The sequence below is a fragment of the Tympanuchus pallidicinctus genome, unplaced genomic scaffold, assembly GCF_026119805.1.
Source record: "Tympanuchus pallidicinctus isolate F22 unplaced genomic scaffold, pur_lepc_1.0 scaffold2, whole genome shotgun sequence".
NCBI classification, from domain to species: domain Eukaryota; kingdom Metazoa; phylum Chordata; class Aves; order Galliformes; family Phasianidae; genus Tympanuchus; species Tympanuchus pallidicinctus.
The window spans coordinates 29,386,757-29,414,586 of NW_026294721.1; the positions used below are offsets into that span (position 1 = coordinate 29,386,757).

Sequence of the window (27,830 nt, forward strand, 5' to 3'; positions counted from 1 at the left end):
TATTTCTGAAACAAAAGTGGTTTTAAGCAGATGACAAGAATACAATCTGATTACTTTGGAGGGATGGAACTGCAGTCTGGCAATTGATTAAAAGACAACTGGTTAATGTAAGTGTGTAAACTGTACCAGTCCTGTTAGATTTGATAACTGCTTAGGCAAAAAAGAATTAGCATTAATTAGTTTGACTTGATCATTTAAACATTTGCAACCAGAAATGTGCTAATTAACTTTTTAGTCTTTTCTACAATCTCTATCAATTGTTCTTAAAGTTTTAGTTCAAATGCTTCACTATTATAAGAATATCTCTTATCTGCATCATAATCTGAAGCAGATTCATTAGGCTCATCAATTGTGGACCGAAAATTTATTCTGAATTGCTATCAACAAGTCTTTAATAGCACTTAAAATACTATAAAGGTTGGAATTCAGTTGAAGATCTTTTTCTGTTTATAGGTTTAAAAAAAAAAAAAAGCATTGTACCTTTAAAGGGCTATACTAAGACAGCTGGTTATGTTAATGGTTGGCATGAAACAAACTGGCGTAGGAACAGGGGAATAGGGGAATGAGGGAAATAATCCATGATCAATGAAAGTTTCTTAAGGTACAGAGATTATTTCATTGGAACATGGGCCACACTATAATCCCCTGAAGGTGAAGGTAATCCCCCCAGCCCTCTCTATTTCCTTAAAAAAAAAAAAAAAAAAAAGCCCGCTGTTTGCTGCAAATCTTTGTGTTGTTGAAATGATGCTATTTTTACCCTAGTGCCTTCAACATAAAATAGCATACATTGGAGAAATGTATTTTCACCTCGATAGGCAATTGCATGTTTAAAAAGTAGTTGGAATTAGGACTAAAGTATTATAAAGGCCTATACTATGGGAACAGTGCAGGAGCAATGCAGAGAAAGCAGGGTAAAGCAGGAAACAAAACTGCAAGTGGAAAGGTATGAAAGGTGAAGATGTTCTGCCTGTGTCATTGTGAAGTGCGAATATATTGTTGTCAATTTCTGTAATATGAAGTCAAATGGAAGCTCATCTCTGTAATTTTAAGTGTCCAAGTTAGCCTGTTGAAGAATATAACTTCAAACTTCACTTTAGGAAGAATTAACTCAGGGTGTAGATAATTGAACTTTTGTAGATGTGTGTATGGAATATTTCATAAGCCAGTGTCTTCAAAGGCAACCAAAATCTTCCATTGAAGCAAGGAACTGCAAGATGCAGCCATGTGTACTGCATATGGCATGAATTTAGAACCCCTTAGTCGCTGACTAATTTGTGAAGGTAAATAGTAAAGATGTATCATAGCTTTGGTGTTTAGTACAAAGCTGTCATTTCTTTGGGAAAGAATGCTCTTTTGCTGAAATAACATCTACAGAATTTCCACCATGTTGTTAATCCTCCTCTGATAACAAATGCAGTAAGATTAACTGATGTATAGATAGCTTAGAAATGCAACAATCTGATTAGTATCAGCTTGCTTGCTTTCCTCTTTCGCAAGAATTGGGATGCTTTTATTGGAATAAGGGGTCCAGGTCTCTTTGTCAGATCTCTTGGTTTTTGTTCTTGAAAGAGCATTGAGGAAAATATCAGTGTTAGCTGTTGCAGAAGGTCTTGGTTGACAACCTTAGCAGACATCAAGACAACTTCCAGAATGTGGTGCTGATAGAATGCTACTGGTATAGAATGGGTGAGTTCTGGCTGGAGAATTGAGTACTTGGAACTGACGTTAAAATCTTGATGTCTTAAGGTCTTGCTTCTCTTTAGGATCTGTCTGGTCTAATTGATACGTGCCTTGAGAATTTTCAGGTACAAATTTTGTTCAGCTTTTTGCACCTCTATTCTTCCACCTTGCCCTTCCTCTTTTCTCCTTACTTTGTAGCCCATGAGAATTTCATCCTTGAATTTCAGGAGACATCTTTTAGAACACAAAGTTCTCGCTCCTGAGAGGTGGTTGCTTCGTTGTTTGGTTTTAAAGGCCAGAGGAAAACCACACAGTTGAAAACAAGATGCCAAGTGAAACGTAGGACATTTAGAGGAGTCTTTATTGGTTCAGTTGTACTGTGATCTGAACAGAAAATCTTAATATGTAAGCTTATAAAATGAGCCTGTATTACATATATTTTTATATAGTAAGCCATTGTGTAATTCTGCAAGTTTCTTATTCCATTGTGCACACAAACCCCCTGAAAGATACAGGGTAAGTGTGGCTCTCTAGATGATTCTTTTGCACTGTTATGTTTGGGGTTTTTTTCAGTGTAGTAATCAATATTGTATTTGCTTTAAGAGTTATAAATTCTTTGGGATACAGTTACTTTTGTACAGCTGTAGGTGCTTAGCTTTGCATAAATAGTGGGTTTCCATACACTCAGAAAAGTGAAGTTTTGCATTGATAGGTGCCAGTGTTATAAAACGGAAGACAGCGTTCTCCATGGTTTATCTGCAAAGTGTTAAACATGTAAGCCAACGCATGTACTTAAATACATACAATTTTTACTAGTGTAAGCCTTCTTTGACTTCAGTTTTGTAGCATAGAAATACTTTCATTTTGGGGCTAATGGTTTGCTTGAGAATGAGCTCTAAGTTCAGCAGCAATCTGCTATGGGACAAATGCAGATACAGAACCCAGTCAGTATAAGAGGTAAAACTTGAGTCAGTTGAGTCTGACTGCTTTCTATTGCTAGTTATATTAACTGCTCTTATCAATGTTTTTTACAGTTTGAGTTGTATTTCAAGAAGATATCCCTAAGTCTTGTTTGCATAGTGAGTTATGTTTCCTGAGAAACCATTCCAAATTCATTGGAAGCTACATTTCGAGGTAAGGTTACCCCCTCACAAGCACTTGAATTAGATGGGAGGTAGATGCCTGTTACTTAGCTAGGTTTTTTTCAACTTCCTAAGTGTTACCTCTTAAACTCAGAATTACCATTTTGGTGCTAAGGATGTGAATTTTCAATTTTCTTTTTGGTTATAAATGGAAAATAATTGCATTCTGTTTGGATTAATTGTAGATTATGTGAGAAAAGGTGGTGCTTTGACATAATACAAATAACCCATTCTTTGTGTAATATTCTTGGAGACACTGACACAGCTGACATAGAAGAATACTACAGGATTTCAGAAGAAAAAACTGATGAGAAGACAAGCTTCTGGAAAGCCATTGCTTTCAAACTTCTGGATACCAAGCTATTTCATGGAAATCAAGTTTCTTTAATTAAATTTTCTTGAAGTAATTTCTTTGAAAGAGCTATGTCATCTTACTGGACGTGCATAGCTATCATGCTGTACTTTACTAAAACAAAAACCTAATAACAATAAGCAACCTCATCAACAACTAGAAGAGGAATATGAAAAATGAAGTTGTCATTAGCTGAAGATAGAACATCTGTAGTTCACTGGACAGGAGGCCTGATACAGAAACAGCATCTGTTCTTCCAACCTTATTTTCTCTTCCATAGCCACTCTGCAGTTTGTGTCTTTAGCACACTCTTTAGAAACCAGAACTTCTTTATGCCTCTGTTTCCTGCATGTACACCTGCTATGTGGACAGGGCTTCTTTCTGCTGCCTTGATCCAGTGGTGAAATCTCTGTTTTGTAGTTCAGCCAGGCGGTGCCTGGAGTCTCTGAGTACTTGTAGCTTCTGAACAAGGATTTTAGGCAGTTGCTGGGGCGCGTTATGCTTCATGAGATGCAAAAACATGAAGTAAGGATACAAGGTAATACTAGCAATCTTTTGATACTATTAAACTTGCCGCAGTCTTTCTAGTTGGGAGGAATGTTTTCAAAAGTAGTGCAAATGTGTTAAGCTTTCTGAGCTCGTAGATGAATATATTAAGATTCTGTATCTAAGGAGCAGATGTGCTGAGGCAAAGAGTAAGAGGAAAGATGTCAGTGTTGTCAGTGTCATGGAATTTTTTAAGAGAAGTTATCACGTAGCATATGCTGACACACATATCATGAATACTTGAGGGTGTGGACAGTGGAGAGGGCAGCCAGCTGTACCCTGTGAGCCAGCTGCAGCTAACTGATAAGCTATTCTTGAAGAGTTCTGCTAGGAGGAAATAGCAGTAATTATAGTTTGTGGTTACAAGATTATGGATCATTGCCAGGAAACTGGAAGGATAAACAGTGGTTCAGCATCCCTGGTATTAAGGGAACACAACAAAACAAACAGAAGAGGTCTTGAAAAATCTCCAAGTTCAGATTGCCACCAGGATGTTTACAAAACAATCAGTGACTTTTCAGCAATGCAGTGGGTTTTCCTTGTCTGTTAGTTTGCCTGTTGTGAACTGTCAAAGTGGGTTATGGCAGAAGGAAGCTCAGATGTACCTTTGTGTCCTCCCAGTAGACTCTCATGGCTGTGACAAACTAGGGAGGACTCAGAAGGGAATGCTGAGGGAAAACTGCAGTTATTTGTCAACTTGCTAGGCTTACTAAAACACTTGTAGACTAAATTGCCTAAATGATTGTTAGGATTTGTTTGATTCCTTGGTTGCTTTTTTTTTTTTTTACAGCTTTAAGTTTCTCTTGGGTTTGATTGAAGTTCCGCAGGGCGTAGCTCCAGACTTTAGAAATATTTGTCAGTATGATAGCATCGCTGCTGATGAAACTGTGTTCGAGAAACATGGAAACAATCAACATAATAGAAGCTTGAGTCCACTTCAGTTTTATTGACAGAAGTTTTCAAGATCTTGCTCTTTAAGCCTTTAAAGAAAAATTTCAAACTACTTAACCTTCTGAAATATGACAGTTTTCTATGATGAAGACCTTTGGAAATTACTGCTTACAAGTGCTGTTTATTTTGCTAGTATGTAAAAAGAGTCAGAACCTGAGGTGTCTGGTCACTCTTTTATCTCAATAGTAAAAATTGAAAGTATCTTCAAGACTGTGATGCAAGATGTCAAAATGCATGCCTCATTGCTCTCTATAACTTCCTGAAGGGAGGTTGTAGTGAGCTGGGGGTCAGCCTCTTCTCTCTTGTCTTTAGTGATAGGACCAGGGGGAATGGCTTCAAGCTACGGCAGGGCAGATTCAGGCTGGACATCAGGAAGTATTACTTTTCAGAAAGGGTGGTCAGGCACTGGAATGGGCTGCCCAGGGAGGTGGTGGAGTCACCGACCCTGGGGGTGTTCAAGGAAAGGCTGGATGTTGTGTTGAGGGACATGGTTTAGTGGGAGCTGTTGGGAATAGGTGAATGGTTGGACTGGATGATCTTTTAGGTCTTTTCCAACCTTGGTGATTCTATGATTCTTTATTTCAGACCTTATATTGAAGTTACAGTGTAGCTTTTCTTATTTCAGTAGATCAGTACCAGTTCACACTAGCTACAATTATCTCTGCATTTATCTGCAGTCCTAGTGTTGAGAAAACAACCTTACCATTCAGCTGTGACTCTTGTAGCAGAGATGTACGCAATAATTTGTGCAGCAGATATTTGGTTCCACAGGGAGGTTGGCTGTGAACAAAGTGAGTGTGAATAGTATCTTAACAGCTCTGCTTCCAGAAGAGGTGAGGGTCCTTTCAACCTTCTCACATCAAGGTTCTTTTCACGTTCCTCTTTGATGTGTTTGTAGCCATAAAACTACTGCCTGCCCCTCTACTTCCAGTGCAAGTATCAAAATACTCTGAACTTTTGACTAGTACCAAAGCAAGAAATACACAGTCAAAGACAGTTCTTATTCTGTTTGTTGCAGTGGTTCTAAGTCTTGCTTTCTTCTTGTTACCATAAGAATCAAAACAATTGCACAATACTTCTCTATAGGAGAGTGTGTATAAAGTACTATTTTTAGTGTTGTTTATGTACTGAGACGTTTTGAAAAAATAGTCCATAGTAAAATATGTCCACTTGATTAACATGCATGAGTCAATTTCTGCAACGCATGCCTGAAACATTTGTGCCAGTGTAGTGAGTGATGTAGTAGGTAGTAGCATCCTGGACTGTATGAGGATGCAGTTCCTTTACTTTAACATCTTGCACTGGAATCATTTAGACAAGAGAAGATTTTTTTATATAGGCAGGCTCTTTGTTCCTGTTGTTGTGTTAAATGGAAATTGAGTTTGGTCAGCATAGACTTCATTGGTTAAGAATTCTAGCATTTCTTGTAGGTATTAAAACAATCATAATAATTTCAGGTGACTCTTGAGTACCAAGTTTTCGTAAAAGTTATTCTGTGCTTTCCTGGGAGCTTGTGGAAATGAATGGGAGGAGTAGTGTCCTAGTGAGGTCCGTAGCAGTAGGTACATTGCCTCCAGTTAAACACTGAGAAACAGAGGTCCTGACCTGCCCCAGTGATTTGTTTCAAGTGACTGAACTAGAAAAGAAATACAGCTCCCAGGTGCTTTGGCAACTTCAAATCCATTTAAGTTTACTCATCCAGTTTATCAGCTATAATTTTTTGTTGACTTTCTCACACTGTTCCCCTGTAAGGAAAACATTCATTAAAACTGTAGGATGGAGATGTGTTTTGCACTTAGTGTAATATGTTTGGTATGTCCTGCATTCAGCTGACAGTGCCAAGTGAAGCACACTGCCTTAGTAAAACTAAAGCCTGTCAAGCTTCTGTCATCTGGGAAGTAGTTCATTACCTCTGATACCCACGTTTTGAGGGATTAAATTTTGGGTGTTTATGGACAAATCATATGATGTGGTTGCAGATGTCTAGTTTCAGACCTTTGAGAAAGGTGAAGCAAGTTGTTTTGTACTGCTGTCCTCATATGTACTGCTGTATTCCTGTAAGCGCCAGAAAGTCAATTTTGATTCTAGATGTTTTAAACTCTAATTTAGAGTCCACAGTAGCTTGTGCTAGTGTCATGTAGTCTTGAGACAAAGAGTATGAGACAAAGAGTAAATAACAATGGTCAGTGTTATGTACTCTTATAAATAGACTCACTGTTTCAAAGGTGTTTATAAATCAAAGAGAACAATAGCTATGAGCTGCATCTTCTAAAGAACCTGTCTTTAGGAATCTGATCGTGCTGGATTTAGAGATCCTCGTGCCTTTTGTGTCTATACCATAGACAGTGGGGCTTTATAACCCAAGTCCTGTGATTTGAGCCCACCTCAAAACAGAAGTTAAGCTGAGGTACAAATACAGCCTTTCTCCACTGGCATACGTGATTGAGTTTAAGGGCATAGTCAAGGTATCAGCTGTCTTTCTGCATATGCAATTTAAAAATTCCTATTGCCTATTTTTTCCCTTCTCCACACAGTATTTGCCTAGAGCAGTAGTTTCCTTTCCACATACTTACCTTGAATTGCATGTGATTATTAGGGCTGAGCAGTTTTATTTGCTGACAAAATACCCTTGCAATGACCTACAGACTTGAAAATAATTATAGAAGAAACTTCAGGCCTGCCACTTAGATCCTCATTTTGTATTTTGCTCTCAGTAACCCAGTGCAGTCTTTTCAGTACAATGTATTGATGGTATCCTCATCTAAAAACAATGCTAATTTGTTTCCTCATTTTATTTTTAGCTTCCTTTTTTAATAGATTCAAGATAAACATAGAAAAATGAATGAAATCTGTTTATTTCTGTCCATCCTTTGTAAATTCATAGCTGGAAAGCTCCCTGCACTGTATTGCTTTTATGCCAGCCCAGAAAGTAACTGTTTTGCGTAGCAGTTCTGTGTTTGTAGAGGCAGTCATGAAACAGAAAATATGCATCATATGCAGAGGTTAAAGCTTTCATACATGTGCTGCACTATCGGAAGGGATATGCAGTAATCTGAACACCAGTCCTGTTTTACACCAGTATTTCACCAACACGGCTGTATCAGTGTTGCTGCATCAATGCAAAACTCCCCAAAGTAGATGACCCTTCAGTTGTTTTGCTGCTTTGACAAATTGTCTGTGGTGGTGTATAGTTATTGAAAGACAGCAAGATCCAGCATGGTTTGGTGCTAACACAAGGCCTGTACTGCTTTGTGGCAGCATTTAGCAGAAGAATGATACAGGGTGGACAGGTGGGGGCAGTAATATCTTAAAGTACTGCAGCCAAATCGGTGAGAACCTGTTTGCTTAAACCTTTGTTTGAACTAGAATTCGAAAGAGAAAGCATCCATAGCCTGTCATGATGATAAAGATTGCATAGCAGTTGGAAACAAAAGACTTTTAAGATGAATGCAACAGAATTTGGGCAGCTTCAATTGAGCTGCTCTGAATTTATTCTAATACTGTCCAAGAGAGGCTTTTGCTCTCAGCATTTTGTCTTAGTTGATAGAAGAGTATCTGCTTGCAGCCTTCAAGAGTAAGAACTGTAGTAACCTAAATATATGGCATTTCAGAAAGATGGAATATTGTACACAATGAAAGAAAAGCATACGAAGGACCTTACCGTGTCTTAAAAGTTTAACACAACCTTTCAGACTGTAGTTTCTTTAAACAGCAAAAATGTTATTTGTTTAAAAATACCCTCAAAGAAACAACAACAAAAGCACCCTAAAACTGAGACATGAAAATGAGACGTGATTTAACTTAATTATAAGCCTTGAACAAGGAAACGGCATGTTCTCAGAATACTTGGTTACAGCATTGTTCTCAGGATTTTTTTGTGTGTGTGAGTTGTGAGTCTTAAGGAGAAAAATAAATGGCTAAGAAAACACGGAAGTACAGTAAACATCTTGAAACACAGTTTCCTTCTTACTGAGAAGCCATCACATGACTTGCTGGAAAAAGCTTGTTTAAAAAAAAAAAAAAAAAAAAAAGACAGCCTACAGTCGCACTTCGGTAGCATTAAAACTCAATTCTCTGTAAATCTGCTTCTTGAGAAATAATATCCTTGGTGGTCTCTCAAGCAGCACCACTGTGGTTAAGTGTTTTTGATGTTATATGAGTGAATTTAAGGTAAATGCACTGTATCATGTGATAGTCCCAAAAGCTGGTTTGCATTTCTCATTGATAGGTGAAGGCAGGAACAGAATGTACAGTCAGTGTGCAGTGGCTTTATAGTCTGAACTTTTAGAAGACATTTATTTTTACTGAATTCTGCAACTTGTTAAGCCAGCTGAGGTACTCAATTTTCCATGACAATAGACTTTTTTTTTTTTTTTTTTTTCTAATCTTACTAAAAGATGACTAGGAGCTGATCTGAAATAGGAACTGGTTTTCAATTAGTCAGTATCATATGAATATGAATTCCTTGGTCTTAAAAATTCATGCACAGTAACCACTTTCATATTTAGATTCCTGCACAGACTCTCTTGTCAAATAGAGCTGGCCCCAACCATTCCTGTTTGAAGGTGGCAGGAGAGTGTTTCAGTGACAAAAACGAGTGTCAGCTGTTCTTCAGACCAGTATTTCATAGTATTTCTTAGAACTATGCCCTTCTACTCTGAAAAAATATCACCTGTGATTTTATCATATATGTAGATGTATGGGAGGGCTGGTGTTTTTCTCTTAACTTGTAATGAAGGCCGTTGACCCAGAAAGATATTCTTCTAAACCTAAAGACTTATGTGAAAGCCAGAAGCTAAACCAAATGAACAAACCAACAAAACTCTGGTTATTCCTATTCTTGTCTGTGATCACTCTTACATTCTCTGCTACATGCCAAATGCAGCAGCCTGTTCTCATGTGTCAGCCACACGTTAGTCTCATGTGACTTGGTCTATGTATGTATGTTGTTGAAATAATTAACCTTTTAGCATCCCAAAATGCTTTATGTGTTTATTCCTCTAATTTTACAGTCTGTGATTATAGACATTAAGGAAACATGAGGACGGAAGCGGGAAAACAGATCAGAAAAAAAGCCCTTGCAGTTAGTTGAGGTTTCTTGGAATGGCTGGTTACATTTTCTATGCAGAATCACACGTAGGCACCTCCGCGTATAATTTTGCTTTCTTTGGATGTACACTGACTTCTGTTTTAAAGAGGAAAAAATGATACAGTAACAGAAAGATGTGGTGCTAGTGGTAGCATTACTACTTTACAGCAATTTGTGTGGTTTTCTGTTTTTAACCATATTTCACCTTCTCACTTGAGTGTTAGCAAAGTGCCTGCCTGTCTGATTCTCAAGGGGCCGGTAAGTTGAGTAAAAATGTTCAAACCAAACTGTGGCCTATGTTGGGCTTACATCAGTAGGTTTCTGGGACAAATAATCAACTGTATTTTAAGAACAACAAAAAACGAAAGCCTGGAATTGTATAAGCAGTAATGTGGAGTCACGGAGTGGCTGCTGAAAGGAGCGCTTTTGATTTTATGTTGAGCTTTGTGAGAATAAGATTATTTGCACCTGAGGAAAAGCACAGTCTGCTTGCAGGTGAGCAGACCCGGAGGAAAATGAGCACAACACAACCACCAGCAGGTACCACCAGGCGTGGTGATTGGAGTCTAAGAGCCACCGGGGTCTATTTTATACATGCTGAAGGAGGACCTGGGGGGGGGAGGTGGCACAGGAGAAGTGTGACAGTGCAATAACCAGACAGCAGAGCTGATCCAGGCCCCCTGCAGCAGGGCTGGTCCCCTGAAAGCAACAAGGGCATTTGTGTGCTTTCTGTTTCCTTCCTCTCATCCTTTAATTCCTGTTTTTGAGCCGTGAATGAAGGGTCTCAGCTCGTGGGGTCCTGCAGGAAGCCTGTGTAAGGTTTTAGAGAGGATATTCCAGATGCTTCTTTGGAACTCTCACTTCTGCTCCATAGGCAGCTTTTACAATCAAAACTTGCAGCAGCTGTGCTAAGCTGAGCTTTATGAGGAAGCAGAGTACCCTTTTAGGACGGTGACGTTTGTTCTGATTTTATATCCCTCTGTCATTTTATAGCCAAAAGAGAGAGAAAAGTCGTACGAAAGTCACCGCGAAACGCGGCCGAGCTGCCCCGCATCCGCCGCGCCGCCTCCCGCCATCTTTGCCCCCCCCAACGCCCCCCCCCGGGCGGCCCCGAGCAGCCGTTAACGGTCTGGGAGAGGAGGCGCGCGGCCGTCCCGCCCCCACTGCCAACGGCCGGTGACGGTCTGAAGCGCCGCCTCAGCGCTTCTGAAGCCGTGAGGCGGGCGGCACCTTCTGTCGTGCTCCGGCCTCCCGCGGCGGCCATGGACCGCGCCGCCATGCTGTTGTCGCCGCTGCTGCTGCTGATGGCGGCGGGGGGGGCGGGCGCGGGCGGCCCCGAGGTGCACAGCCTGCGGGGTAGCTGGCGGCTGGGCAACGGGAACGGCTCACTGTCGCTCCGAGGGGAGGTGCCGGGTTGCGTGCATACCGCCCTGCACCGCCGGGGCCTCATCCAGGTACGGCCGCGTGCGGCGGGCAGAGGTCGGCAGGGTGCGGCGGCGTCTGAGGAGACTCCTCGGTGCCTGCCGTGGTGGATCCCGGCACCCACCCCAAACGCACCATCCCCCCTCGGAGCTGCATCTGGCGCTGCAGATCATGCTTGTACAGCAGTGCTCCTCTAGGGGCAAAAGCCTTGGTGCCTGCAGCACACAGCGTGTCAGGTGGGTCACCACCGCAGAGCAGTTTGAAACGGGACCAAGGGTGAGCATAAGGAAACTCGTGCTTTACGTGCATGAGATTCTCTAGGTTTGACACCGAACCAAGCTGCAGACACCGGAGAGGTACATCAGCGTCGCAGGGCGTAAGTCATCGTTACTGGCTGTGTTACCTGGAAAGGGAGGAATCCTCAGCCTGCCCTGCTGAAATTGGGCTTGTTGATATGAGAAGTTCAGGGATTTCAGACGTTTCACTCCTTTAAACATCTCTTTTAACACACGCAGAGTACATCAAAACAGCTGAGATTGCACACTCCCGTGCTTCCTAAGGAAAGTATATTCTCAACCACGACAAAGTTGATCTCATTGAAACAGCTGGTTCCTTCTCAAAGCTTTGCTTTGTCTGCTTGTTACTACCCCTTTCAGTTCTTAGATTTACAAAAACATGGTGACCATTTCCTGGGACAAATGATCAAAACTGCAGTTGTAGATTGGTGGCAAAGTTTATGCTGATTACAGCACAGGTTGCTTGTGACTCAGCACAAGGAGCGTGGCAGTGAGCAAGGCTGGGTCATTCTTACGATGCTTTTTTAAAAGGTAATACATAGAATGTGAGTGAAACTGAAGAGATAGGACATTTTGAGGTTAACAAAATATGTAAAACTGAGAAATATTCGGCTGTACTAGAAAATGTGGAATACTATCCTGTTATCTGAGTACATCAGATATACTTGAATGTGATGTTTATTATGGGCCCAGTGTTGCATTTCTTGTACAGTGATAATTTGAAAATTCAGTTCTAGATACACTTTGCATTTTCTATTCTTTAATAATTATGGTTTATACTACTACCCTGCTCTACTCCGACTAAAATTAGGTATAAAGAAAAAGTGACTCTACTTTGAGCAGGATAATTTTAGCACTGTTTTGTGTTGGTGTATGTTGGGGATCCCAATAATTGATTGCAACAAAAATCATTGCCAGATAAAACAAGCAGAATCATAGAATGGCTGTTTGGAAGGGACCTTAAAGACCCTCTAGTTCCATAGTCAACATTGAAAAAGAAAACACACTAAGATGGAATAATGTGAGCCACTATGCTGTGGTGTTACAACATCTTGTGTGCTAAGTGGCAAGACATTTGAAACTTGAATAATTAAGGTGTTAAAATGTTTTTTCAAAGCGAGTTTTAAAGAACTGCAGCAGGCAGTGGGGTATGCGTGGAGGATCAGTAATGAGGGCTGTGCTGGTTTCTCCCATGCAAAGTTCCTATGATAAGCTGAATGTCTCAGCTGTTTGGCTGTACTGTGAGGCATTGCGTTGATAAGTATGAGTAATCGTTCAGGAGAAACTATGACCAACACACTGAGTCGAACTCACAAGTTACTGCTGTAATGAAAGACTGGCGTTTAACTACTCACTCATTAAGTACTCTAACAAAGTTATAAAATGTGTTTGCTATTTAGCTGCATTGCTGCAAGCTGACTCGTAATGTTGGTCATTTTACGCAGCAGTATAGCATTTGGAAACGAGTCTGTGATCACGAACTTTCATGTGCCTGTGCAGAATCCTGAGCCTGCACACAGATACGAGCTTAGTCAGCCTGCTGGCCCAGTCAGCTGCAGGACATGTCTTGCTAATGGGTGGCTGGGCAGTGGGTTAATTAAATCAGTGACTGTTGCTTGTTGCCACTCACAACATGTTTATGCATATGCAAGTATGAACTTGCTTGGGGCACGTGCTGATACGCCTGGCTGGGAACCCGCTGTGGCTGGAAGCTCTGGCAAGTAGAGTGAGTCTGCCCAGGAGAGGAGTGGACCACTTTGCTCACCAGTGTGTTTGCATGGCTGCAGTTTTGCTACTTCAGAAGGTGTTCTGTTGTTTTTCCTTACTGACATGTGCAGGCAACTTAAGATCAATTCAAAACCAAAGCTATCCAGCATGGCAAAGGAATGGATTTACAGGAAGCATTTGCACAAATAATTCCACCTAATAACTAATTTTTTAAAAATTGCATTTTGTTTAAATGACACAACAGAGAACAACATGGGAGCAACATTAGCAGATTTCAGAAGCTGCCACTAGTGATGTGAAATGTAGTCAGTCCCTGCCAACGTAGATGTAGTGCTCTGAAGAGCAACAAATCTACTCTGCTTGGAGGAGTCGGTGAGGTCATTCTTTATGGCAACTCCTGCCTTCATTTTGCAAAGTGCAGCTCAGCTGCTTGTCCTGAGGTTTCTTTGCTGTGGTGAAAATGTTTATGGCCAAACATTTTAAATGCAGTTGCCTAAAATCGTACCCTTAAATTTGTATTTATAGAGGAGTACATGTACAGCCTGAATTTTAGAGCCTGCGTTTCATCAGTGATTATTATCTCTGGAAATCAGACTGGTTTGGGGTTGTATCAGATTTAGAATTGGGAGTTTTATTGTAATTGCCTTAATACAAAAGCTTTAGTGATATGTGTCTTCTTCCTTTTGCTCTTTGCTGTGGAGTGAAGGACTTAAATTCATCCTACAGGCCAGAAATCCCAAAGCTGTCTACTTGTAATCGAAGTGAAGGTTGGCCTGAAAAGCTGTACTAGCAAACAGAGCAGAGCTGGTGAGTTGTTCTGCATAGCAAGACCCATACGTTCAGAGAACCAGTGAAACCTTTTTGCTGTTTTCCAGTGCGATTTGCAAATGGCAAAAAGCACCATGTCCTTTGCCTCTTTATCCATGTTAATTTTTCATGGGTTAGCACTCACCCTGGAAATCTGAATTAAGTGAGTCTTGAGAGGGTCTGTTCCAGCAACATAACTTAGCGAGTACCCCAAAATGAGGGAAAGAGGGGCAGCAAGAATAAACTACTGAACTCTAAGCCTACAGATGAGGCTTGGATTTCAAGAATAGGCTGCAAGCAACTTATTTGTCACTGTGCGGTTCATTTTAAATTTAGGTTGATGAACAAAGTGTTTTTCCCAGGCGTGCTCTAGCTGTCTTCATGTACTTAGCTTTACTTTAATCTGCCGTGCAGGCTATACATTAGAATAGAAAGAAATCTCTGACACTGAGGGCTTGCTACTGGATCCTCTTAGAATTCCTTCTAGAGATGTTGCTACTCTTTGACTTCCCAAATAGACATTGGATGAGCCCATCTTCTTGAATGCAACAAATATACATCTTGGAAAAATGCTCGTGGGGAAGATGCTTCCGTGTTTCCTACTAAAGTATTGCTTTTCCTGTATTCAAGCAGCATGGTTCAAGTGCTGAATTAACTGCAATGAAAGCTCTAAGGAAAGGAGGTGGCATAAGGATATTTGTTTGGCTGCTTGGTTTTTAATTAAATTTCATTACGAATCAGTAGCCATTATTACAATTTATGTGTAAAATTTAAAAAACATGGGACGAATGCACATAAACAAGGGTAACAAGTCTCTTGAATAAAGTCACTGCAAAGCTGGAATGTAAGTGCAGACAATTTACAAACTTCAGCAAATCTGTTCCTATCCCTGTATCTCTGGAAAAAGATTTGTAGAAGCCATCTCATCTGAAGATGTTTTTAACTACACTGTCAGCCTTGTGTTTTTTTTTCAGGCAACATTCTGGTAAACACAATCTCTAAGGAGCTAAACTGTGTTATATCTTTGCACCAGAAACAGCAGTCATCTAGCATGTACTGGCCCAGTATTGCATGATGCCGTTTCTGCTGACATGGACACCAGTAAAATTTCACTTGTGGTGAATATGGCTATTGTAGCTGGATTTTCTCATCTGCAAGCCATTTCCATTCATACAGAAAGGGTATTTTGTTTCATTAGCCATTGCTTTGACTTGTAAAGAGCTGCTGCAGGGGGCTGTAACCCTGTAACACAGGGGCTGGATATCACTGTGGGTTCTGCCCTGTTGTACAATGAAGGCATCATTTGACACTGGGTTACAGCAGTCTTGGTTCTGTTTGGGTATTAAAATATATGAGCGGCTTACGTATCTCAAGTGATAGTTCTGTAAAGCAGTGCATATTTTTGTAGTTTGTTGTGCATTTGTATGAATAAACTTGTTCTGTGTTTACTGGCACTTTTTCATAGCTCAGATTTTTCAGTGCAAGTCAGATAACGATTGTATTGGTTATCATATGGTTCTAGCAGATTAAATGACAGTCATCAATGAAGTAGCTTGTTAATATAAATAGATCATTTTCTGCTGAAACATTTGTGTTCTGTTGACTTGTATAAACATATGTGAAAGCATCCAAAGGCCTTGGTGAAGCCTAGGATGAGTATTAAAGGGCAGTCACATTTCAGTAGCTGTTCTCTTTTGGACACTTATAAAGTTAGAGTAGATAAAAGTTATAGCAGCCTTTTAAATACAGCAGAGCGTTTAGAGAATATTAAGCAGTGAGTATTAGCATCTTGTCAATTATCCTAATATTAGTCTTCCAGATGTATTCTGCCACAGTATTTGGCTCAGTGTTCAGCTGTAAAACATCTTGACCATAAGATGACATTCAGTTAACTGCTTTGTTGGAGCTAGTATTAAAAATGGATCACTTCTGGGTGAGCTTCCAAAACCCATGTTCCAAGAATCTGATCCATTCATCACTGCTGCTAGGTTCTGCTTCACTTCAAACTGTAAATAAGTGGAACTAGGTGTGCTGCAATCTCTGTAGCTTGTGGTATGGAGGAGTGCATGGATAGAGGTTAATGTTGTAACAGTTTGAGTTTGAAGTTGGCAATAGCAAAACATTAAGCTGTAAATAGTGAAGCATTTCTTGAAGGTTTCATTTTGGTAATCGTCAGCTGGATTTTCTTAATGATGTACATTCTAAAATGTCAGCAGGAAAGCATGCAAGTTGGTTTCAAATTAGGTAATAACAAAAGCAGACAAAAGGAGAAGAATCTGGTTTTTGTTCTCTTTATTACATTTCCCTTTCTTACAAGCTGATCTGCCTGAATGCAGCTGATGGATGTGGCTTTCAGTATTCTGCTGTGCTCCCCTCGATCTCTGGCTGCACAGTGCGCTGGAACTGGGTCTGTGGGGGCCACTACATGCCTGCCAGTGCTTGCCTGGGCTCTGAGCCTCACTTAAGGTGTGGTCGTGTCTCATCCGTCTCCTGCTGAACAAGAGAGGTGCTTAGCTCCTATGAGCGTAGCCTTTAACTATCCTCTTAAAATCATTGCAAGGAGGAGCTGACACAAAACACTTGGCAGTTTTGTACTGCTGATCCCTTTAATGTCCCGCTACCTAAATTGGAGACGGCTTCCATTTAATGCTCTTCAGCAGGGCTTCATCCTGGCAGGCTGTTTGCTTCTTGCATACAGCACTGAAACTTGGAGCAGAGAGCAATCAGGTGGGGAGTATGAGTAGTTCAGATTTTTCCCCAGAATTGCAGGGAACAGGAAAATGGAAGGCAGTCGTGTTATAATGGCACTAAAAATAGCTGTAGTTGTCTCCACCCCATTATGGCCTGCTTCCAGAAACGTGTTGAGCTAATGAATGAATGTGAAGTATATTACATTCATGTGCAGTCTGTTTTGTAGCATTCTTCAGGTTTTCCCAGTGATTCTTACATTTGTCTTTTTTTTTTTTTTAAATCCAGTTTTCTAAAAGGAACCTTTAATTTTGATGTGAGCTGATTTAATGTGGGATTTCAGCTGTTTGAGTTCTGTAGAATCCCAACTGTTTGAGTTCTGTAGATACATCTTCCAGCACTTGAAAGCAGCTGCATTTAGTAATGAAACCATCAGTAATCTCATGAGTTATTGGAGAAGTCATTTTCCTTTCTTACAGGACTTTGTTGTGGTCATGCATTTTCTCTGAAGCTTTAGAATTGCCTGGAAAGCACCACTTGAACATCACCACATGGCTGAACCTACAAGCAATATTTGTCTTGCTTTAAAATGACTAACTAGTGTTAGCATTAAGTGGCTTTTCTGTATGATATGCTGTTTTTCCAGTTGTAAAGCAGCAGTATCAGTAAGTTGTAGGTGAAGGTATACAGATCTATGACCTTCCCATTTGGGGGCTGGATATCACAGGCCTGAAGGAAAATGGTAGGAGTTAGAGTGTTCATTAGCACCTTGTATGACATGCATTATGGCAGTCAGCACATGAAGTCTGAAGACTTCAGACTGATACAGAATCAATCTCCCTCCAGAAAAGGACCTGTAGAACTCTGAGTGGGTTTGAACAAGCAGTGCTGTTTGTACACTTCTGTAGGAGCCCATCGGATGATGTCTTTTCTGTCACTGATGAAACATTCCTACATTTCTCTCATCTACTAGATGGATTTGTTCTCCAGATGTCAGTTCTTCCAGGCATTTCTTTTCTAACATCTCTAACATCTGTGCTTTTCTAGCTTTTTTTCTTTTCTTTTCTTTTCTTTTCTTTTCTTTTCTTTTCTTTTCTTTCTTTTCTTTTCTTTTCTTTTCTTTTCTTTTCTTTTCTTTTCTTTTCTTTTCTTTTCTTTTCTTTTCTTTTCTTTTCTTTTCTTTTCTTTTCTTTTCTTTTCTTTTCTTTTCTTTTCTTTTCTTTTCTTTTCTTTTCTTTTCTTTTCTTTTCTTTTCTTTTCTTTTCTTTTCTTTTCTTTTCTTTTCTTTTCTTTTCTTTTCTTTTCTCTTTTCTTTTCTTTTCTTTTCTTTTCTTTTCTTTTCTTTTCTTTTCTTTTCTTTTCTTTTCTTTTCTTTTCTTTTCTTTTCTCTTCTTTTCTCTTCTTTTCTCTTCTTTTCTCTTCTTTTCTCTTCTTTTCTCTTCTTTTCTCTTCTTTTCTCTTCTCTTCTCTTCTTTTCTCTTCTGTTCTCTTCTCTTCTCTTCTCTTCTCTTCTCTTCTCTTCTCTTCTCTTCTCTTCTCTTCTCTTCTCTTCTCTTCTCTTCTCTTCTCTTCTCTTCTCTTCTCTTCTCTTCTCTTCTCTTCTCTTCTCTTCTCTTCTCTTCTCTTCTCTTCTCTTCTCTTCTCTTCTCTTCTCTTCTCTTCTCTTCTCTTCTCTTCTCTTCTCTTCTCTTCTCTTCTCTTCTCTTCTCTTCCCTTCCCTTCCCTTCCCTTCCCTTCCCTTCCCTTCCCTTCCCTTCCCTTCCTTCCCTTCCCTTCCCTTCCCTTCCCTTCCCTTCCCTTCCCTTCCCTTCCCTTCCCTTCCCTTCCCTTCCCTTCCCTTCCTTCCCTTCCCTTCCCTTCCCTTCCCTTCCCTTCCCTTCCCTTCCCTTCCCTTCCCTTCCCTTCCCTTCCCTTCCCTTCCCTTCCCTTCCCTTCCCTTCCCTTCCCTTCCCTTCCCTTCCCTTCCCTTCCCTTCCCTTCCCTTCCCTTCCTTCCCTTCCCTTCCCTTCCCTTCCCTTCCCTTCCCTTCCCTTCCCTTCCCTTCCCTTCTCTTCTCTTCTCTTCTCTTCTCTTCTCATGCAAGGTCTTGGTCTTCAAGTGAGACACTTGATGTTGCTTGGCCACTGACCAGCGTTTGGCTTTATGTTCTGCTGTGGGTAGTGCCTTTCCAACTTGCCTCTCATGTCTTTTGTTAAATATTTCACATATACAAATGTCAGTGATTGAAATTTAACACCTGCATTTTCCAAAATTTAGCCTAAGATGAAATATATATAATGTTAAAGCAAGACAAATGTTAAAAATAAGTATTTTTAAGGACACAGCATTCATTTTTGTAGTCTGTTACATTTGCAGGTTGGCTTTGGTTCTCTGAATGTAGTAACCTTACCAGAGTTTCTTTTATTAGTCTGAACTTTGCACTGTAATATGCAGCCAATATTAAAACCTGAGATGTACTTGCTAAACATTTTACGTATCAAAATGATGGCATGGATATCTTAAAATTCTTATTTGTTCTGCTAAGCTCATGATGCCGTAGCTTTTGGAGAATACAGAGTATCACCAGAATTAAGGTCAAAGTGTTGTGAAGGTGGCAATACCTTTCCTTTGTGACTCTTATTCCCTTTGTGGTAAGAAATTTGGTTGATGGAATGCAGCAGTGAGGCAAGGCTACTACTTTTCCTCTGTATGGGCTCAAGGGGTGATGTTTATATTGCTGTGGGACTTGAGGAAAGATTATGCTGCTGAGGAGAGTCACTTAAACCCCTAAGTTTTGCTCTGTTATTTAAATAGGTTTGTGTCTACATTACAGAGCACGACCCTATTAGTTTCAAAACGAACGTGAGATATACAGCAGCACTTATCAGAGGGATTAAAATCTGGAAGGCTCTTCCTTTCTGGCTGGGTTAGAATCATGGAGTCCGGAGGAGATTGGTGGTTGTTTTGGAAAAGCAATTGGGCTGTGTGGCTGCAGAGCAGGATTGAGCCGAGCTGTCAGTCAGCGACGGAGATACCTACACTGTGAGCAGCCTGACGTGGATGTAACACAGTGCCTTTCTGCTGCTCTGTATGAGGTGCGAGGTGTGGGTTGTCAGCTCTGCGTAATTGATTCCTTCAGCCTAGGTGAGGAACGCTGTGACCCACGAGGAGGTAATAACACAGCATGAAGCCAAAGAGGGCAAGCACGTAGCTTACGCCAGCTGTGCCTTTGTTCCTACTGAGTAGTGTGACTGAAGGGTAAAGAACACCCGTGGTATATATGCGGCATTATTCTCAGAAGAGTAGCATTTAATTTGAGACATCAAACCCAACTCCATTGTTTCTGTTGTTTTTCTTTCTCTCTTTCTCTCTCTCTCTCTTTTTTTTTTTTCTTTTCTTCCTTTCTTCTCAAGAAAACAATTTTATTTAGGCTTCAGAGTGCTTGTTGACACAAAACAGCTGTAGTATTTGCTATTATTTTAAACTGTAGAGATTTGTTCACGGCTATCTGTAGATGCCTAAGGTGCTGTTTCTTTGCTTCCTTGAAGTTCTGTTAGTCTTGCTTTTTTATATCATTATAGGGATAATTATCTTTCTGTTCCCCTTATTAAGTCACAATCTGACTTGATTTTTTTTTTTTTAATTTCATCCCTGGCATTTCTTAAATGAAGATAAATTCTGCACTCTCTATTTTCAGTATAAATGATTGTAACAAATAGGATTTGACCTATATAGTTACAGCCAAATGTTACCAAAGCTTTGCTTTTAATTATTATTTCAAGGGTAAATAAGAATATTAGAACTAAAATAGATGGATTTCACATTTGCGGACTGCCTGAGAAGTGCTCTTCTAATAGATATTATGACACATTTCATGTAGGAACAGTGTAACTAAGTAAATCTTGTACTTTTCTTTTTGTTGATCTGTTTTTAGGATCCATACAATAGATTTAATGATGTGATGTACAGGTGGATCTCACTGGATAACTGGACTTACAGCAAGACATTCAAAACTCCTTTTGATGTCAGGTATGCAAAAAGGATGTGTCTAAAATAGTTTTGTGACATCCTTCATGCAGAATTTCTGGTTAATCCATCGGCTCAAAATCTGCTTAATACTTTTGTATCTAATGAGACAAATTATGCAATGTGTACAGCTGCAAAGCTGTTGCCAAAGGACACTGCAGAGGTTGCTTTTTCCCAGTTTTATCTTCATTGTTAAAAATTACTTAGGAGCTGCCGACTGTGGAAGAATAATACTTCAGCTGATTGGAAACTAGCCAATCTGGTATTTCATGGGTATGTGAACTTGCGGTGTTGCAGACTTTTGAGCCACTTCAGCTGTCATCTTCATCTGATTATTTAGAGATATAATGTAGCCTCACTAAGTCAAACATTTTTGGATGTGATTGATATAGCTGTTGCTAATAATAACTGAGGCATACATGTTTACAGTATCTATTTTCTGACCATTGTTAACTGTAGGTATTCTTACAGTGTTTTATGTGTATATTGATTTCTGTAGAAAGTGGCAGAAAGTGAATCTGGTTTTTGAGGGAGTAGATACAGTAGCTCACATCCTGCTCAACAATGTCACTCTTGGGAGAACAAACAACATGTTCAACAGATACGTAAGTAATGCATTTAGTTCTGAAAGTGCCTCATTTCTCATTTAAAACCATTGTATGCTGAAAACCTTCAGTGCTTTAAGTATGCATGCAAATAGGTGCTCAGAGCCATAAAGTGTTGACCTGAGGACTGCAGATATAATCAGATAACTGGTGGGAAGAGAAGCGTGCTTGCCTTTTCAGTAAGTAGCAGCATGATCAGATCTAGATGTAACTATGTCTTGCTCAAAACAAGTGGACCCACACAAGAGGGTTGGTTTAGCTAATAATACAAATCTTGCTTCTTGGATTCTGTCACAGCTCTAAGAAAATTTAAGCTTAAGTCTTTTTTATTAGCTGTAAATCTGCTTACTAGTTGCTATTAGAATGGATCACTTTTGAATACTGAAATTAAAAATACACATAGTACAAAACTTTTATAAGGGTTTCCATTACTTTCCATTATACAGAGTTTTGATATTTAGCATTGGGCTTTTGATGACATTGCTACATCTTCCAAGCTCAGCCCACAGGGGCATGAAGATCATCATAGAATGATCTGGAGAGTGGCAAAAGCATTCAAGCTAATGTTATAGCTTTAAAGTGTAAAACGGTTCCCGAGTAGTAGCATAAATTGATCCTCATTTGATCCTTGCCTTTCTCTTGAGGGAATCAAAAACAAAGAAAATTGTTAGTGGAGTCATTTAGTTAAAATGGAAAACTGGTATCTTCATATCTCTGCATTTACCATTCTGGCAGGTTTTATTGCGGGTACTGAACTGAGACATGAGAGCTAGATTCTGCCACCTGAGTCTTTGTGACCTGGGACAAATCACTCAGCTTCTCTGTGACTTAGTGTTGCCATCTGTGAAATGAGAGTTTTCATATGGCTCTGAAGAAATCATGCAATATTTGGGAGAGTATTTAAAGGACTGCTAGTAGCAGGCTGCGTAGTACTGGAATGTGATACTAGTTTGCTCTTATTTCTGGGACTTCATTCTGTATCAGATTGTTACAGTTCATGAAATGGCCTTCAGTGTATAACCAGAGTTAACTGTATCAGATTGAGTCTAGGATGGCTCTGACCTGCGTTTCTGCTTTGTTCACATTTTTGCACATGATAGCTGTGTCTTCAGGAAGGTCTCTATGAAGGCTCTGTGTGGGTAGTGCTGTATGCTATAAAAGTGAAGTGAGTGGTGCTGGCTGGGCTGTTCACAAATGGAAGAAATAACTAAGATTTGGTTTGTTACAATGAACACTATTTAGAAGAAATGAGTGTTAGTTATTAGAAGCACAGAACAATTCTGAAACTGAATGTCTACCCCTCTATCCAGCCACACTGAAGAGGCCTTTGTGAGCCAATGAAGAAGCCCCCAAATTCTTTGTGAGGTGCTAATGTGGGATGAGTGTCTGTAAGTGTTATGGATGGGAGGGGACGTGGTGTAAAATACAAGTTTGCGGCATTCATGCAAAATTCAGCTCAGTGGTTTGTGATAGAGAAGTTGGCAGCACAGTGTGAGTTAGTGTATAGAGCAGCCCTCTGATTTGGAACAAAGTGCCTTTCTAAAAAAATGCAGATGAGTTCTGAGCGAGGCAGGAGGGGAAAAATTCTCTAGCCATCCTCATTCTTCAAGCAGTTCAGTGTGCAATCATACTGCTGAAGCCTGCAGCGAGGACTCAGCATGGGCAAAGCAGTTTGTCCAGACAGGTTTTTGTATCTAGAATTCTACTGTGCATTTTTTTTTTTCAATAAGGAATAACCTTTCTTTTCTTCAAAACCGAGAGCCTGCTGAAGCTGTAGATCAAATGCTTTTGAATAATATCCATATGGTATTAAAACCCCAATGTGATAGTGATTATAAGTCTCATAAATAATGTCAGTGCTGTAATGATTTTGCTTTGTTCTCTTAACCTAGAGCTTTGATATTACCAGCATGATCAAGGAGGTCAATTTTATTCAAGTCCATTTCATATCAGCCATTTCATATGCTGCAGAGCAGAGCAGATGTCACAAAGCATACAGCGTCCCCCCAGCGTGCCCTCCACCTGTGCAGAAAGGCGAGTGCCATGCTAATTTCATCAGAAAGGTAGGTAAAGAACTCTCTGTCTTTGGCTTCAGGCATGAGGAGAGGAATGTGCTATGTGCTATCCTTACAGATGTATTCCAAAACCTTCAATGTCATTTTTATTAATAGGATGTATTTTTCATTGTAATTTCTTTCTGCTGCATCCCTAAGAAGCCTGTAACCAAGCATGCAGGTAATATAGGAGGTGTATGAAGGCCAGGCTAAGCACACTTACTTGGTAGGAGTTTTTAAAAGGCTTTTTATTTTTTTATTTTTTTTATGGAGGAGTCAGCAAGGAGACTGGCTGCTAAGAGAGCAGAGTAGCACTGAAAAATGTGTAATCATTACATTTCAATCCACTGGGTGGATTTAACAAGATATACTGACACTATTCCATGTTACAAATACCAGTTTATATAGCCAAGGCTGTAAAAATTTCAGCCAAGCAGCTTTATGAGTGTTTGCTATTTGCTCATGTTTTTACAATTTATACTGGGCAGTTCTGTCCTGAAAAGTGTTATCTAATAGAGGACCTATTTGCATCTTATTACCTTGTGAATTTTAGGTAGGTATTCAGTGAAACCAACAATAATATACAAAGAATAAAAGTCAGAAACTCTGACTTCATTGCTGTTCTCTATAATTCTTATAGCATCTCATTTATTTGTGACAGCTTTGCAGAAGCCAGGGAGAGAGGGTGGCCAGATGAACTTCTGTAAGTCACTCAAAAAATAATGCTACCTATTTATTTTCGTGAAAAGCACAACACATGCAAAGAGCACAGAAACACCATCTAATAGAGCAAACTCTCAGCTACAAATACTCTTTTTCAACCACCATAAGCTATGCATTTTTGCCAGTGATGAACAAAAGTCTGCATGCCATGCTCATAAGAATCTGTCTGACCGTCTGGATTGTAGCTTGTCTTTCACTTCACTATCATCACTGCTGAAAGGCATCACCCATTGCCTCACTATGCTCACATCCACTGTTTGGTCTCTATAAATGTTCAGCAAATGTCGATGAATGTCAATGGGTGCGATTTTTTTCAGCATGCAGGAATTGAGTTGCACATTTTTGCTTTGTATGCACTTCTATGTCAAGTGCTGCGTTGTCAGTCTGCCCCTCAGCTGCCATCTGTCACACAGCAGCAAAATGTAACAGTAACAATGGAAAGGTTCAACCACTACTGCCGTACCACCAACATCCCCCTCTGCCATCATGGGCCAGAGTAATAAAATAGAAGGCATTACTTTGGAATTGCTTTTATTTATTTATTGCATATTTGTCTCCTCTTAAATGCTTTTCTTTTTTAAGGAGTTTTAAACTTTTTTTAACAAGGTCTTGCAGAAGCCTCTCAAAAAGCAAGGAGAATCCTGTTAATCTAAACATGGGTATAATTTGCTTTATATTTATTAATGGAAAGTTGAATTTCATGTTGTCCATACATACATCAGTATTAAGATGTTGTCTGTATCACTACTTGTTGCTGCTTTTATTTTTATTGCATTTCAGAAAGTTGATGCTATCTCCACTATGTTTCTTAGAAATCAGTTCAGGGAGGAGCTTGAAAGGAAGAAGGCACTTGAGCAGCTGTAATCTTATTTATAGAACAAAAATGGCCAGGAATTATTTTGTACTTTACTGAACTATACTTCAAAATTTGCACAAAAGTACTTTCATTCGTTTTCTCAAAGGAGGAGCTTGGCTGTTCTTGGAAACTGCTACAGACATTTCCAGAAACATTTGAAACATTTTTAGTTTCAAGTATGTGGTAAAAGCAGTAACTGTGTCCCATTTAAAAGGGAGCAAACACACTAGAACGTAGCTAAATGAAGCTGGCTGCTTATCATCTTGTAGTAGTGGAGAACTGAGTGCATGTTCGAGGTTCAGCATTAAGTGCAGTAAATGTATCTAAATCTTAACACCAATCTGTGGTGAAATGCGACTCTTTCTCTAGTAAGCAGTTTTTAGTGATATGAATATATTGTTCTTACCACATTATTTCTGATAGTCTCTGCTGTATTATTAGTGAAACCTGACCGTCCATCAGTGATTCATTTGCTTATGTTGTGTAAAGGGAAAATTGCTTTCAATCTGATTTGTTTTCTAAGAATGCACTGTCCCTGTTTTCACACTTGAAATGGGTGCAGTGCTCGCTTCCTGGAAGGCTGTTTTGCAACTTGATAGGCAGGCAGACTGACTCCAGCAGTGCAGGGGATAGGCCAGACTTGTGCGATGTGGTTTGCCAAAATTAGTATGCCTCGGTTGCAAGTTATTAGTCTCTAAATTTAGAACTGTAGGTCACTCTACAAGACTTTAAGGAGATCTATTGTATTTGCTTTGAGGGCTGGGGCTTGCAAAGCTTGGAGGACAGCTGAATAGATGTCTTCAAGGGGTTTGTTAAGTAGAGATCTCACTGCATTTGAAAAACTGCTAAATGGAAAGCACTTCCATGCCCAGCAAGCATTTTATAATTCAGATGGTTATTCTCTTAGAATCAAAACTAGGATATTCCTCAACCGTGTTTTTGTTCCCTTGTTTTTGTATGAAGGAACTACAAAAAAGGGGAAAACAACAGTGAACAGAACTGAACTGCACAAATAACCAGACATGCACACCTCTTTCCTTGTACTAATTTATGGTGTTACCATGAAAAACAGAGGTTAAAATATTGTAGATATGCCCATGATGTTTAATCATTCTCTTCCAGAGCTTCTCTTGGTAATGATTTGCTTTCTGCTTACTTTGTCTTTTAGTTATGAAATTAAATATTGACCTTAAAACTAAGACAATTCAGAGCAGAACTGAAAGTAACTTTCTGGCTGCATTTTTTTCCATCTTAACATTTCATTTTATTTTTAGTTGTTGGGAGAAGTGATTTACTCTTTTACTAATACTAAACTTTAACATATGTGGAAATTTAATACAAAGTTGTATTTTTATATAATACAGGTAGTAGCAACAGAGTTCTGAGTAAAAGGAAAGATACTGTAGGCTATTCTAAATTGAAGAAAATTGGAAAAATTCACTGCATGATAATATTTCATTTCTAGATAACAAATACTTCGCATTTCTGCTTCAGCATCAGTTTCTGTGTGAAAAATAGACAATTATAGTGTAATTATTTTGTATTCCAGGAGCAGTGTTCATTTAGTTGGGACTGGGGCCCTTCTTTTCCCACTCAAGGAATCTGGAAAGATGTGAGGATTGAGGCCTATAACCATTATCATTTGATTTACTTTTCTTTAACTCCTTTCTTTGGTAAGTCACGTTACTGCCTTTTATTATTTTTTCACCTCTGGAAAACAAACCACTTTATTGTTAAGCTATATTAACTGTTCATTTAGAAAAAGGTTCTGTGGCTTTATTGTCACTTTGTTGTGCTTACCACAGCACACACTTTTAGGTCTTGAACCAGCACTTAGTACAAACAGTACTGATTAAAATGCTAGAATTTAGAATCTTTTTATGCCTGAAGATCACAGAATAACTTAAGAAATACTATATAGTGTAACTGAGGTTAGTCCCAGTTCACCTGTTTCAGAAAAATTCTTTTTTGTTGGCATGTATTTTTACTTCCAATAAATGAGTCTCACTTCTGTTGCACCTCCATTTGAAACAAAGACAAAGCTACTATGGAAATTTAATTCAGTGTTGGGAACGCAAATGCAGAGCAAGCAGAATTTCAGGAGCACTGAATTTTCAGGGCACAATATGAAGCTTGAGGCAGAAGAGCAGTGTTCTTATACTGTGGTAATTTGTTAAGGCTGCAATTTGAGAGGACAACCTTCTGCATTCTTGCTATCTAACTTACCCAACCGGTTTCTTCCCTGGATGTGTTTTTTGATTTTCCTCTCCTTTGTCTTGAAGATTATTGCAGCTGAACAAAGTAGTTAATTTTCTGTCAGAACTTTCTGCAAAAGGTAATGTAGCCCATTGGAAACCACCTGCACATTTTCACTGCCTGTTGAGCCCAGACTTCAGTGGAGCAAAGGCTAGCACGTGAGTCCTCTGCACTGGGTTGAATTTCAGCCCTTGGGAACAGAGTTTTTGTGTAGGATAAAAGAGGAAGACGTCACTCCCTGAATGTTTTTAAAGCTTTCTGAAATAGCTGCAGATCTTAGTTAGAATTAACGTGACTGGAATTTCCATGGAAAGCCCCAGCACCAGCTCTGTGCTCTCTAGAACTTAGTTACAGTACTAATCTTTCCTGGTCCCTCCCACATTCCCACAACTCCACCTTCTGGTAGGCAGTGTTACTCTCTGAATAGCTTAGACAGCAAACCTCTTTCATTCCACGGAGAGTATTTTGAAACCAGAGCCACAGCGTATGAGTATCCATACGTAATAACATTTGAAAAATAAAGAATAAATAAACAACTTGAATTTAAACTGGCTATGTGCTTACATTGCTCAACAGATCTGGTGTCACTGCCTTTTGACCACTGAGTCTGTGAAAGATTCACTGTTCTTG

General features: G+C 39.6%; 1 protein-coding gene across 5 annotated transcripts in view; it reads left to right on the forward strand.

Moving 5' to 3' along the window:
* Nucleotides 1-10,985: 10,985 nt before the first annotated feature.
* MANBA (mannosidase beta) overlaps nt 10,986-27,830 on the forward strand; it is a 48,106-nt gene continuing 31,261 nt past the window's right edge. Inside the window, exons 1-6 of one of the 5 annotated variants that reach the window (XM_052683310.1) lie at nt 11,269-11,418; nt 20,615-20,709; nt 20,914-20,979; nt 21,206-21,311; nt 23,204-23,374; nt 26,494-26,617. In XM_052683310.1, coding sequence (XP_052539270.1) covers nt 20,642-20,709; nt 20,914-20,979; nt 21,206-21,311; nt 23,204-23,374; nt 26,494-26,617 — 535 coding nt within the window. In that variant the 5' untranslated portion in view covers nt 11,269-11,418; nt 20,615-20,641. Of the gene's footprint in view, nt 11,215-11,268; nt 11,419-11,446; nt 11,559-11,988; nt 12,010-20,614; nt 20,710-20,913; nt 20,980-21,177; nt 21,312-23,203; nt 23,375-26,493; nt 26,618-27,830 lie in introns of those variants that run through there. The other 4 variants (XM_052683309.1, XM_052683311.1, XM_052683308.1 and 1 more) reach the window with 4 other exon arrangements.